We start from the raw sequence: 14,563 nt of genomic DNA on the forward strand, positions 1-14,563 counted from the left end.
AGTACAGGTCTGATGAGGGATGTCTTACCTGAACAGAAACAAACTCTTTCTCCTGCCCCCAACCCCCGCCACACCATCCCTGCAAGGTCTCTCTCTCCAAGCCTCTCTCCTAGAGGTGAGGGGGCATAGCCAGGCCCACCCCTGCACGGGACGCTTTGTCTCAGGTCACCCTTGGCTCCTGACTCCGCTGCCCCAGGTGTGAGCTCCCAGCACACACGATGCCCTCAGCTGAGGCTGCACACCTGCCCCTCTGCCACAAGGAAGACGGAGCTGGGAGGCTGCACGCAGGAGGCTAGGCAGCAGGGGTGAGGACAGCAGCCCTCCTCCTGGTCTGCAGGAAATCTGGGCGCTGCTGATGAGAGCCCGGAAGCTAGCGAGGCTGGATGTGGACCAAGCACTCCGGGTTCAAGTCAAGAGCAGCTGCTTGCCTCCAGCAATTTGAAAAAAAACGGAGCCTGGAGTCGAACAAAGAATGATTCAAACACCTCTGTCCTTCCCCACCCTTGTGACTCTCACACATTCCCCTTATTCCCCACTTTCAGAGTCTCAAAGAGACTTCTGTCTGAGTGATTTTTATAAGCACCTAAACTGTTTGTACATGAGAGACACACACACCCCTGCAAGGAAACTCCTGGCTTCCAGCACTTCTCTGAGGTCAGCACCTATTGGACTCCACCCTCTGGGAATGAGGGCACTCGGGGATGCCCCGGGGATGCCTGTTTTGGCCACAGAGTGTCTCCACACCCAGCCTGCTAAGACCTTCCGTGGGGAGGGAGCCAGGAAGAGGGGCTCCTTCTGCTCGAGGGCTAGTGAAGGACAATTTATAGTTCAAACTCTTTACCATTTGCTCCTATTCACTCTCGCTCCATATCCCTGCCTGTGTCCCCAGCATGACTTCTATCTGAATGGACCCAGTTTGCAATTCTGAAACTTGGAATCAGGCTCTGAGGAGTCTCAGTGGACAGGCTCTGCCCAGTGTCTGTGTGTGGGGTGATCCACACAGCAGGGGACTGGCAGGTCCCCAGATCCACGCAGCGGGGTGAACACAGCCAGCTCCCCAAAGGAGGATCTGTCCAGACGGAGCTTGAAAGTGGAGAACTCCAGGAACTGGCTCTCCTGGAAAACTACCACCTGCCGTTTTCTTTAGAATAATAATCTAATGCCCCGCGGCTAATAAAAATAGAATAAGGAATTCACTATCAAGAAACTCATCCTTTTCCCCTGAATTCAGGGCAGTTCCTGAAACTTGAGTGACTTCCCATAACTTGAAGTTTCCTTCCTGAATGTTGGACCTGGGTGTCAGACTTCACGTGCATGGATTCTGAATCTTTCTTCCCGCCTCTTCCTTGCTTGGCTCCGCCCTGGAATCATCCTTCGGTTTGGGTTTAGTCCAGCCTCGCAAACCAGCGCACAGACAGGCTGAAGCTGTGGACCGGCTGGGCAGGCAGAGCTCGGGAGCCGAGGGAGTGGAGGAGCCGGGGCACCGGGGCGCAGGTGAGAGCTGGAGGGGCGGTGGCCGGGGCTCCTGGTGTCAGAGTGCAGTGCACTCACGTTGGGGCTGGGTTGATGGAGATGGGGCGCTGAGCTCTGCGCTGTGCGCCCTCCCCTGAGGGAGAGAAAATGACAAAGACTTCGCAGTCCTGATGGGGAACTGCGTCTCTGCAGGGCGGCCCCAGGCTTGGCTCTGGCCCTCTGTGGAAGGGCAGAGAGTTGGCATCTCGAGCTCCTAGACGTCCACCCATCCAAACAGAGCCCCTGCTGCCCGGGACCACATCTGGGGCGAAACACTTTCACATCCAAACCAACACTGCGGCTCTCGTACTTGCCCACACGCTCACTATCCTGCACATATACAATTGTGCGCACTCACAAGGATCACACATGCACACTCAGCACTCACAAACACTCATTAAAACAGAGTGAAACCTCCGGACTTCCCCTAAGGTCGAGGGAGAGGGACACTCCACCGCCTCTTGCTACGCTCTCCTTTCATTTTTGGTTAAGCTGCAGCAGCAATCTAAATTCAATTCACCACCCACTACTGGTGAATGATCTGCTATTTGAAAGCCACTTTCCACCCGCAGTGCCTGAGGAACCAGAGCCCCTGGGAGGCTCTCATCCCCTGGGACTAAATAGTGAAGGTGGTGGGGAGGTACAGGCCCCCCTCACCTCCCCCGGCCCCTGGGAGGTGCAACCAGCTGGTGCAAGGAAGGGGAGGATTCTCAGAGGAAGCGCCTTGTGAAAGAGAGTGAGAAGTAGCCCAGCTGATGGGCTGGCCTGCACTGAGGCTGTGAGCCCACAAGGGTTTACAGACTCAACCCCCAGAACTGTAGGAACTTCTTACTGCCCATGAGGGATCCTTCCTGGCCATAGCAGCAGGGACAGGACACAGCAAAGGCTCCCCGGACTGGGGCATCTCTTCCCTCTGAGCCAGGGTTGGGGCTCCCTTTCAGCTCTATTCTGAAGGTGGTTGGTCGCCTCCCTCCACACTCTTGGTGAAAGGCCTGCCTGGACAACAAGGTGCTCACCTTCCCATGTAGATATCTAGGTACATACAAGTTACCACTGAGCCTTTGCGTGGGAAACCTGGTCCAGCTTCTCCTAGCTGCTGCAGGGATGGAGATCCCTGCTGACCGAGAACCCCTTGCCCTTGGTCAGCTGATAAGCCTCGAGCCGCATACCTACTGCCTCAGTTTCCCAAAGGTCCTGTGGCAGGACAAAGTGCTGGCAACGGCAGGCACTTTCCAAGGTGTTCCACTGACTCCCAAATGCGATCAGGTCCCCAGTGACAGCACAAATCCCAGCTGTGTGCCCCAGCTTAATATATGTAGAGACCAGCAGCTGTGACGGTGATCTGAGAGAAGGATGAATTGTTGCCTCGCTCTTCCCAACTCCAGAAGCCTCAGGCCCCCTCCAGGTCTTGCCCCATACATGCAGGCTTCCTATACCACCTCGGACCCTCTGCCTTCTCACCGGTGTCTTCCCCTGTTGTGCCCTGGCCTCTCTCTCTGTCCAATTTTCCTGTCCTTTGCAGCATAAGAGACAAGAGGAGAGACTCAGGCAGAGGAATGGAAATGCCAAACTTAAAAACCCATCTGAATTTCAGATAATGAATCACTTTGAAATGTAAATATGTGGCAAATATTACAAAAAGTATACCTATATTTAAAACTAAGACAACAGTGGAACCCCAGACTGATAAGGGCGGCAAAGGTGCCTGAGGATACGGGGAGCTCCTCCCATCCCCAACCCAGCTCGTCCGTCCTCAGAATGGCCCCTCCATCCCAGCCCAGCTCCTCCATCCCCAGTCCAGCTCTTTGCAGACAGCCCTTCTGCACTCTATAAGGTGGAAAAGTCTGTGTCTCCATTGTACAGATTTGGTTTAGTTGAGACTGGTCTATGGTTTTGAGGATCAGCCGCAACCTGGAGTTCTTCCAGCTCCTAGGCTGTATTGTCTGAAGATTAGGAGTCAGGCCCACGGTGGTTGGAGTTTGGGGGCACAGCCTGGTGGGAAGGGACCCTGGCATCCTTGTCCAGATTCTGGAACCCTCCAGAGCCTTTCCCGGTGAGGAGAACTTCAGGGAGTGCATGAAGTTGGACTAAGAGGCTCGTGTGTGTGAGGGCAGAGCCCCGCCATGGCCTGGGGAAGGCTCGGGGAAGACTGGAGGTAGGGGGCAGCGGGAAGAGCGGCAGGGAGTCCCCACCAGGGCCCGTCTGGGAGCCCACAGCTTCAGCAGCCTTGGACAACATGACAGAAGATGGCCCGGGTCCCCTGTGCACAGGCCACACTCCCCCAGGAGGACTCAGGTGGTGGTAGGGAGTCTGTGACACCTCCTGCTTTCATAGTCTTCTGGTCATTTCAGTATCCGCGAGAACATTCCTATAAATAGCACATCTAGTGACTACAAATGGGCATTTAAGGTGAAGCTAAAACAGATACTAATGTTTAAAAATTGAATCAATGTAAAATAATTTCTAGGACACAGGGGTATGTGAAAAGTGAAAGTGTTAGTCGCTCCCGTCGTGTCTGACTCTTTGTGACCCCATGGACTGTAACCCACCAGGCTCTTGCATCCATGGGATTCTCCAGGCAAGAATACTGAAGTGGGTTGCCATGCCCTCCTCCAGGGGATCTTCCAGACCCAGGGATCAAACCCAGGTCTCCCGCACTGCACGCAGATTCTTTACCGTCTGAGCCACCAGAGGAGCCCAAGAATACGGGGAGCCCATCCCTTCTCCAGGGGATCTTCCCAACCCAGGAATCAAACGGGGGTCTCCTGCATTGCAGGCGGATTCTTTACCAGCTGAGCTACCAGGGAAGAACTAATTTTTAGGACATAGGGATATGTAGTGTTGTGAAAAGCACAGAGGTTAAGGTGGGGAGGCTGGCAGGGTGGGGAGGCTGGCGAGACAGGCTCTCTGGGGTGTTTCCCTGGCAAGTAGACAAAATATGAGAGATTGAGAGCAGAGGGTGGTTTGGTGGGCCTGACGTAGGCTCAAGGGACCTCATACACCTTTCTCAGGGGGCCATGCCCTCGCTGCTGGAAGACACCAGCTGCCCTCCCACCTGGCTTCTGGACTTTAACCTGCTGCTATTTCGCTTTCCTTTTACTTGTCAACACACACGCTCCCTCCCAGAGTCCAGCTGGGTAGATCAGCGAGTGTTACAAAAACACTGTTTTGCTGTATCACCCCCTCTCCATGTCACCTGGTCCAGGTGCAGAGCAAGGTTGAACTTTGACTCATTCAGCTCTGCTGGGCACTTGCCCAGAGCTCATTGGAGGGCACTGACTGCACCCTTCATGTGGCATCAGCCCTGCAGGGACTTCTGAGCAGGTCTGCAGGGATTGAGCACCTATTGTAGGCAGGGCATGTGGGGGCCCTAGGGGCCCTCCCCTCAGCACTGTGTGTGTGTGTGTCTGTGTGTGTGTGTGTCTGTGTGTGTGTGTCTGTGTGTATGTGTTTATGTGCTGTGTTTGTATGTCTGTGTGTGTGCGTATGCTGTGTGTGCCTCTGTGCATGTGACAGGGTGTTCTCCCAGGGAGTGGGAGTAGGATTCTGGTAGCTTCTGAAGAGGGGTTGTCTTCAACAGGCTAGCTTGTCCTGGCTCCCCATGGAGTGAGACCCTGTGTGGTTCAGGATTGTCAATGAACCCACTCATTCATCTATTTTCAGTCAACATCCTGGTGGCTCAGAGAATCTGCCTCCGAGGCACGAGACTCAGGTTCGATCTCTGGGTCGAGAAAATCCCCTGAAGAAGGGAAGGGCAACTTAATCCAATATTCTTGCCTGAAAAATCCCATGGACAGAGGACCCTGGCAGACTACAGTCCATGGGGTCACAAACAGTCGAACAGGACTGAGTGACTTTCATTTTCACTTTTCACTCAACATCCCAGAAAGTGTCCTAGGAACTTGCAACACGACTCCTAAATTTATGGAAAGGATGAAAGCTGGACAATGAAACGATGAAAGCCAGGAAAAGGTGATGAGGAAAGGTTCTGAGGGGGTGAGTTTCCTTCTGGATACTATAGACCCCTGGCTGTCTCCCTCCCAGAGAGAGCACACCTGCCCTTCCCACCAAGTCTCCTGGTTGCACTGGGCATTCGGTGATGATGCCAGGTCACTGGCAGGAGGCTCTCCCTCTCACCCAGTGAGGAATCACTGCTCTCAGAGCACAGGCTGAGGTGGCATTCTTCCTTTGGTTCCCTGGGGGGTGAGCCCTCCATGTGACCCTGAGGACACCTGCCTGCTCCAGCCTTGGGGCCAGTGGGCAGGCCTCCCTGGGAATGTATTTTCAGCCTGGGGAGACTTGGTCTGCCTCCCTGTCGTTGGGACACCCAGGCCCACGTTCGATGGGGAACAGGGGTACAAAGGCTGTTCCGAGGTCAGTGGAATCAGCAGAGTGGCTGGAGTCCGAGGGGAGACCTTGAGGAGACTGGAAACACTGGGGGTCCTGCCCGAGGCTTCCTCTAGGATGCATCAGTGGCCAGAGATGAGCACACAAGATCAATCTCTTGCTTGCTCAGGCAGGCTCAGGGTAGGACATCCCTGGGCAAGGGTCTCCCTCCAGACAGCCCTGAGGGCTCTGGCTAGCGGGCCAGGAGTCACTGTCGACCACCAGCAAGGATGCCTTTGGGCCCCATGGGTCGCTGGGCACCATTCTGTGTATGAGAACTTTCCAATTTAAGAAAAGTTATTTTGTAAAAAATACTCAGGAAAAGAACTGAGCAGATCTCTTCTGAGGTGCCAGGAAAAGCCCCAGCACAGGAAGTTGCAACACCTCTTTCTAGAACCTTCCATCACATGAGATTCTCAGCAGCAAATAATAGTGATGAGCTATTTATGCCCCATCCTGGCAATTGCTGAAAGGCAGCGACTGGATTGTGTCCACCTGTGAAATCTCAGCCTCTCTTGTATTATGCTGAGTAGGTTGCGGCAGGATCAGGGCAGCTGATTTCTTCACTTAATCACCAGATTCTAGGTTCTGAAAAAAAAAAAAAAAAACAGATTAAAACCAAGTTAATGTTCTTGTGAAAAACGAATGTCCAAGGAAAGATAAACAGCCATAGAGAGGGCCTGCCTTCCCGGGGTGAAAACGCATGATGGACAGCATAGTGGCTTGTACCCCGCGGCTGGCAGGGCCTGGAGAGCCCCACGTGGTACGGGTGCCTTGGCCAGGGTGCTCACTCATCAGTGCCTCAGGCACCACTGGTCCTCCTGGAAAGGAAGCAAAATGAGACCTGTGACATGCCACTTGCAAACACACCTTGAGGAATATTCAAGATCTGAGCGGAAAAATAGACAAAATTTGACCGTGATGGATATTCCACCATCTGGGAAGCCTTTTAAAAAGGATACTCTACACAAACAAACGAAGACTACTTTAAAACAAAACCCTGAAGCTTTGAAGGAAAGACAGACAGGACGACATGAACACATGGGGTCTTTATTCCAAAGATCATCTGGGGAGGATTGATGATGGAAAGCTACTCACCCTGGAAGGCAGTTTGTTTCTTTAAGGGGTAAAAGTCTTGGAAAGCTGTAAGGAGAAGACAGACACTCCCAGGAGGAGGAGCAAAGGCTTTGCAAAGGCAGTGACCATGTGGAAATCTGAAGGGCCAGAAACAGGAGGAGCTGGTCAGCCCTCCACAGCAGCAGGTGTCACCAGGAAGAGGCGGAGCTAGAAGCCAAGGGGACCAGGCTGCTCACAAGCTAAGACAAAGGGAATCCTTGCAGCCACTGAAGTCAGGCTTCAGGATCCAGGGAGGCAGACCTCACCAGCAGCACACTCACTACACAGTGAGACCCAGACAGAGAAGTGGACAGAACATGACCAGAATGCTCCCTCCAGTGTCTGTGGTTTGTGCCTGATATTTCCAGTGAGGGGAAAGCTGAGGTCTGGGGAAGGAGGGGGCCAGTGTGAGTGTCCTGGGGCAGCCGTGACCAAGGACCCCAAACAAGGGATCAGAAGAAGCAAGTTTGCCGTCCTCCAGGTTGGAGGCCGGAAATCCAAAATCAAGGTGTCAGCAGGGCTGCAGGGAAATACCTTCCTTGTCTCTTCCAGCTCCTAGCGGCCCTGGCGGCCCCTCACTTGTGGCCACATCCCTCCAGTCTGTGCCTCAGTCAGCTCTGGGCCTCTCCCTTGTCTGTTTCTGACAAATTTCTCTCTTCTTACAAGAAACCAGGCACCTTACACAGGGGCCCACGCGGCTCTAACACGACCTCCTCTTTATTTATGGCTGCAAAGGCTCTTTTTCCAAGGAAGGTCACCTTCACAGATCTGGGTGGACGTGTATTTTGGGGCCACCTTTCACCCTTCCCTGATGGATCAGTGGGAAAGAAAGTGCCTGCCAATGCAGGAGAGGCGAGTTTGATCCCTGAGTCGGGAAGATCCCCTAGAGAAGGCAATGGCAGCCCACTCCAATATTCTTGCAAGGGAAATCCCATGGACAGAAGAGCCTGGTGGGCTGCAGTACATGGGGTTGCAGAGAATCAGACATGGTTTAGCGACTAAAGAATAACAACATTCACCCCAGTACATACAGTACAGAGGGCGAGAAGAGAGAGACAGGAGTGGGCTCTAAGCTGATTCCATGTATGTAAAATCACATCCATGTGTGTGCACAGAACACGCGTCTCTCCAGTGGCTTCTTTCTTCCTCAACTACAAATACTGTACTTATGTGAGAAAAGAAGGCTATCCTTCTGATGGTAAATTAGAATAGAAGCAAGTTCAGAGAATCAAGGGAATCGGGAGACAGCAGCACCAGTCACAGGGATCTGGGGGCTGAGACTGTCCCTTGCCATTTCATTCTCCTTGTTTGACCCAGAGTCTCCTGGAGTCAGGACTGGAGCTGGTCACCAATGGCCCCAGCTCCTGGAAGCGATTCCATCCACACTTTCCTTTGCTCCTGGCCCTTCTGCCCAGTTCCCCGCGAAGTGGAAAAAAGAAATCAGAGACACGGAATTCAAAACCAAAGGGTACCAACTCCATGGCATTCTGGAAAAGGCAAAACTCAGGACACAGTAAAAAGATCAATGGTTGTCAGGAGTTGGGGGGAAGGATGGATGAATGGATGGAACACAGAGGATTTTTCGGGCAGTGAAGCTACTTTTTGTTGTCGTTCAGTTGCTGAGTCACATCCCGTTCTTTGTAACTCCATGGATTGCAACCCACCAGGCTCCTGTGTCCTCCACTATCTCCTGAGTTTGCTCAAATTCATGTCCCTTGAGTTGGTGATACTATCTAACCATCTCATCCTCTGTGTAGTACCTAATGGTAGCTACATGTCAATATGAAAAGTGAAAGTATTAGTCGCTCAGTCATGTCTGAGTCTGTCCATGGAATGTCCCAGGAAAGACTCCTGGAGTTGGTTGCCATTTCCGGCTCCAGAGGATCTCCCTGACCCAGGGACTGAAACCTCCTCTCTTGTGTCTCCTGCATTGGCAGGCAGATTCTTTACCACTGTGCCATCTGGGAAGCCCAAATGTCAGTTTTACTGGATGCCAAAGCCTGAGATGAGCATTTGTCTCAAGAGGAAGTGAAAGTTCAGCTTTCCGGACTGTAAATCTCGAGTTCCACAGGAAGACTCTTTTTGTTGATAAAAACCAATCTGGAGAGTGGACCAAGTGTCCCAAATGCCAATCCTCAGAATGCAAGAGCTGAAGAGGGGCTGGGAGCATCCAAGGCGGTCTCAGGCTGGTGTCAGGTGCAAGTGGCCACACAAGATTCTGTGTGTCACGGCCCGTCTCTACAGGACACATGGTTCAGGGTGTTTTGCGTGTTTTATATAAAATTCAAGATAACCCCAGCAATATAATTGGATTTGTCTCCCAGGGACCCGTTTCCTATCTCATCTGTGTTTTTCATCTATCTTACTGTGGTCCCAATGCACACATTTTAAGGTAGAAAGAACGGTCCAGACACAGTGGTCAGGGAGGAACTTGGGGACCCTCACCCACCCTGGCCAGGGTGCAGCCCCTCTCACTGGCTTCTGAAGTAGCCTAAGGGAACTCTGACTCATCAGCTTTCCTTCCTCCAGGGAGTGTCCCAGAAACCAATAAGGAGGACGAGGGACCCCTTAAAACTCCTCTACGTCCTGCTGGCCATGCTGACCTCAGTATCCACTCTCCTCACTCCCAGGATCTTCTGGGTCCTCTTGTTCTTGCCCGCCTTCAGGAGTGCTCAGAGTGGAAGTAAGTCTCATGGTCCCAACTCTGCCAGGGTGACCCCAGCAGGGGCAAGTTGGGTGTGGGAGGAGAGAGCTAGATCAGGACAGGAGGGGCCCAGGCTCCAGGTCATGCCAGTGAACTCAGGAAGGGCAGTCAGTGGATGTCCTGAGGTCCAGCCATGACCCACACGCGTGACTTTCCCCAGCACAGCCTTGGACAACCCCAACTGCACCAGCGGTGTGGTTTCTGTGTTGAGGGGCCAGCCAGCCACGATGAGCTGCAGCATCTCCAACGCCTTCTCCCACATCAACATCTCCCTGAAAGCGAACCCCACGGCACCCTGGAAGCTCATCTTCAATGTAAAGGCCCCAGGAAACTTCTGCCAGGATGGATGGCAGCTCTGGATTTGGGAGGGAGAGGCGTACCTAGTAACTGAAGAAGCCCTGGACACCCAGGCAAGGCAGTACAAGTGGAGTCTGAAGGGGCGCCAGAGACACATCAGAACCACTACCCTGAACATCTCAGGTGAGCAGGGCGGGGTGGGGGTGGGGGTTGATCCCCAAGAGCTTTTCTTTCTGGTGGGCAGGAGTGCAGAGCAACTCGGGAGGAGTGATTTCTGCCCACCTGAGGTGACCAGAGCCACGGAAATGAGGCCTGAAGAGGACTTCCACCCTGCCCCACCCATGCTGTGGCTGTGCCCTCTCTGAGCTTCTCAGAGCAGCCCCGGCATGTGTGCCTGCTCACTGTCCCAATCTGCTCAGGGAGCTGGCGCCTTCTCTCCCTAAACATGGCCTATCCCTCACCCCCACTCCTTGCTTTGCTGCAAACTCCACAAGTCACCATCGATTCCTCCCCACCACCCTTCACCTGTCCATACACAGCCAGAGGCACCCTGAGCGCTGCGGATAGGAAGCAGGGGTCCAGCTTTGCCCCAGACCAGGGACAGTGGGAGGGGCTGAGAAGGCACCCCTCAGCCTAGCCGGGCCCTGTGTAGGGAACCCAGTGAGGCCTTCATGAACTCCTGTATCCAGGGCTCATCTGATACCTGGGGCAGAGGGGCTATGTCAGGGTAGGCCCTGGCCAGGGCCAACCTGCCCTTTGTCTCTTTGGCAGACCCGCAAGACCTGCTCCTCACACCTTCTGCAGGTAGGTGTTCCTATCTTCATCCTGGGCTACAGGAGGGGAGCCCCCAGAAAGCCCCCTCGGGTCTTCCCTCCGTAGGCACCCTCACCCTCTGTGCCTGGAGCCCTGCCCATCCCATGCACCTATCCCCCTGCCACACTCCCACCCATGGGCTTCCCAACCACAGGCGATGTCCCCCTCGAGGGTGCCCCCAAGGAGGTCGGGGCTCCTGCACAGGTGAACAAAGGAGGGAGGGCCCGACCCCTCCCCACAGGCCCGGAGAGGAAGCTGCGCAGTCTCCAGACTGAATCCCAGGACAAGAGCCAGACACAGGTGGTCCTCCCTATCCTCGCCCTGGTCGTCATCCTCGCCCTGGTCGTCGTCCTCGCCCTCGCGCTGATCTGCATGCTGGCCTGGCTCCGGAGGCATGGTTCCCCACTCTCCAGGCTCCGGCAGGTATGGGCCACTGTGCCTTGTCTGTGGGCCGGGGAGGGCATCTTGTGTGGGGTCATCTCAGACCCGGCATAGACACTCTGCCCCATTGCCTTGTACCCATCAAGACTAGTGAGAGAGTGGGGAGCGTTTGAGGTCCCAGAGAGCCAGAACCCCTCCCCCGGAGGACCCCACCCAGCAAATGCAGTCCCAGTCCCAGAACGCAGATGCCCCACCCCAGACAGGCCGCTGAGTCCGCACCGTCCCTAGAACCCCCTGGAGGATGGCATGGGGGCTTCCTGCTCCTTCCAGGAGACCTAAGATGTGTGGGTGGTGGATGTGTCTGCAGATGCACCTGCAGAAAGAGTGGTGTCTGCACGTGCCCTTCATCTCCCTCCCTCCCTCCTCTCTCCCCAGGTAAGGAGGCTCTGAGCCCGGAGTACCCAGTGCGCTGCGCTTCACAGAGCCATGGGGAAGTGCCATGGGGAAAACCAGGCAGAGAAATAGGAAGCTTGGCAACATTCTGGCCTCTCCCTAACACACACGCCAAGGAGGGGTCCTTAGTAGGTCCTGGGCCCAAAGTACAAAAATCTCACATTCCAAAGCATTTGACCTAACAGGACCCTCCCCCTCCTCCACCCCACCCAGGCCTGTGCTCCTCCCCAGGGCAGGAGTGCCATGCTGCGGTCACCTGGGAGATGCCCCAGTTTGGGGTCGTCGGCCAATCATGTCTTTGGACCATGAATAAGACCCTATTGGACCCTCTTTCTTTGGACCATGAATAAGAACCAGTTTGAGGGACCTTCCAGGAAGCACTTGCGGAACCGAAATGAGGATATCAGTGGCCTGAGATGATGCACGGGGCCTCCTCCACCACCCCCAAAGGGTAGAGTGCCGGGGTCCAGCCCCGGTGGATCCAGGGTGATTCGAAGGTGGGGGGACGGAGTCGGCGTCTTTGGAAAAATACATATTTAATCACAGATATAGAGAGATTAGAAATGGATAGTGTAGTAGGAAGATTAGTGGAGAAAAGGAGGCTGAATAACTTGGGATTACGTGGAATAGCATCCATGCTCCAGATGGGAATTCAGCCAGAAAAACGGGAGCAAGAAAGAAGCGACATGGGGGAATCAGTCTTTCCGGAAACTGATCCGATTTCTTTATTTTGGGGTTTGCTTATATACCTTTTGTTACACTTAGGGATGAATACAGAGTCACGTGGGGGTCAGCAGTCCTGACCTTTATCAAAATCAGGGGCTTCACATAAATGTATAAAAAAAAGGTCTTAGGGATATTACATCATCTTCTGGCCATGAGTGAGACCTGCTGACATTTTATGATCCTTTCTTTCTGATAACCAAAAAACTTATTTCTTCCAAGGGTGTTTTTTCTTAAACCAGGCACCACCCTCCAAATAAAGTTACATTCCTATAGGGTGAGGGTGTAGTGAGTTACAATCAAGAAAGGAATTTATTTAACCCAAGGTTAACATGATTAGTCTTAAAGGTTAATACTTATTTCTCCTCTATGCTTAAAGGTTAATACTTATTTCTCCTATATGTTAGTTATATTCATTATAAGGGTAGGGAACATGGAGATTTAGCAGCAAACATCAGCCTAACAAATGAAAATCCTTTCACCAATGCTCCCCTTGAGATCTGTTTAGTCTTATGATAAAGTTACATTTTTACATAGCAAGGACACAGCGATTTATAACAAAGTACAGTGATCTATTACAAAAGAGAAAATCCATTAACTCAAAAAGTCTAGTATTGCTAACATCAAAAACTACTATATTTCCTTTGCTATATTCCAAATACATTGATTAATATATTCCCAGGTGCCTAAGGATATAGAGGCCTGGCGGCAATCATTGACTCAACAATGAGAAAAAGTCCTATGCTAATTAAGACTCTCAAAATACTCCAAAACTCTCTGTGCTGTTTATGGTTGAGAGGTAGTAAACAATCATGTGGCAGGAGTATGGATAATGCTGTCACACAAGCTAGTCTGTCAGCAGAGAGGTTTGACCTGAGACATCCTTGTCCCACCCAGAGCAGGGAATTAGTAGCAATTATTGACACAACAAATGAAGAACCCTTCACCAATATAATTCCTAACCAACCCACTATACTAATAATTTCTAACTCCCCAAAAGAATTCGCCTTTAATAAGTCTAAAACATCTCATGCCTCTCAGATTTGGAGGCTGTAAACAATCACATGTGGCCGGACAAACCTATACAGGTGGGCTAGATAACCTTCAGAGGAGTCCGTAAGCTGAAACACTCTTGTCACACCCAGGAATTTTTATTGCCTTGGAGCTGCGCGTTTACTACTTCTCCAAGAGAAACGGTTATGGGGGAGAGCCCCCCGTAAAGTCAGAGGTGTAGGTGAGAGCATAAAACAGACTCTGGTTTTGGGGTTAGATGCTCGGGAACAGGGGGTTTCCTGAGGCTTGATCACGCCTTTGCGTATGCCAAGCCTCCTTCCTCATGACCTTTGCCATGGGCGTAATTCCTCACGCTGGCCCCCGGCAGTAGAGCAGCCCCTTTGGATGGGAGGCCAGACAGGTGGCTGCTGGTGGAATCTGTGTCCAACCTCCTCAGTCTCCCCCAGCCCTGGGGCTCCCCTCTTTGCCACCTGGCCTACCTGCTGCCCCTTCCTGTTCCCAAATGTATATCAAACTGTATCCTAAACTGTATATGCCACATGTCTTTACAAGAGAAACTGTATAACTCCTGTGAGTGTATCCATTGTGTTTTTTTTTTTTTTTTGGAGGGGTGGGTGGCGGTAGGTCTTTTTTTCTTCCTTTTCTCTTTTGTTCCCTTATGATTTGATGACTTTAGTGCTGCACTTGAATTCCTTTTTCTTCTGTGTGTATATCCATGATAACAGACTTTTGGTTTGTTGTGACCATGAGACTCTGATACAGCAGTCTACACATACGTGCATAATTGTTTTAAGTTGCTGATCTCTCCTTTCCAGTGCATTTCAAATATCCTGCCTGCGTACTCTCCTCCTCTCGTGATTACTGCTTTTGCTCTCTTGTCTGTGTGTGTGGATGGTTTCCTTCTTTTACTGTATATTTGCCTTTACGTGTGAGCCCTCTTATTTCATCCTTTGCCTGTTTCTCGTTGTGGCCTTTTCTTTTCAGCGTAGAGAAGTTCCTTTAAAGATAGAGCTGGTTGGTGGTTCATTGAATATGTTCGTAAAAGGTACTTATAATGTGACAAAAGAAGGATTTTCTAGAAGTGCTACCTTCAGTGCTTTGCGAAACGTCCACATTGCTAATCCTCAGGATGAGTACGCTAAACCGACTAGCAAATCATCGAGT

The 14,563-nt window shown here is 52.3% G+C and overlaps 1 protein-coding gene across 1 annotated transcript; it reads left to right on the top strand.

Moving 5' to 3' along the window:
• Positions 1-1,393: 1,393 nt before the first annotated feature.
• LOC138415309 (uncharacterized) lies at positions 1,394-13,968 on the top strand. The gene is made up of 6 exons (XM_069543734.1): positions 1,394-1,494; positions 9,544-9,697; positions 9,879-10,198; positions 10,787-10,819; positions 10,983-11,251; positions 11,876-13,968. Exons 3-6 carry the CDS (start codon positions 9,946-9,948, stop codon positions 11,969-11,971), a joined length of 651 nt encoding a protein of 216 aa, XP_069399835.1. The 5' UTR covers positions 1,394-1,494; positions 9,544-9,697; positions 9,879-9,945; the 3' UTR covers positions 11,972-13,968.
• Positions 13,969-14,563: the final 595 nt, after the last annotated feature.

This window comes from Ovis canadensis, chromosome 11 (genome assembly GCF_042477335.2).
Source record: "Ovis canadensis isolate MfBH-ARS-UI-01 breed Bighorn chromosome 11, ARS-UI_OviCan_v2, whole genome shotgun sequence".
Classification (NCBI taxonomy): Eukaryota; Metazoa; Chordata; class Mammalia; order Artiodactyla; family Bovidae; genus Ovis; species Ovis canadensis.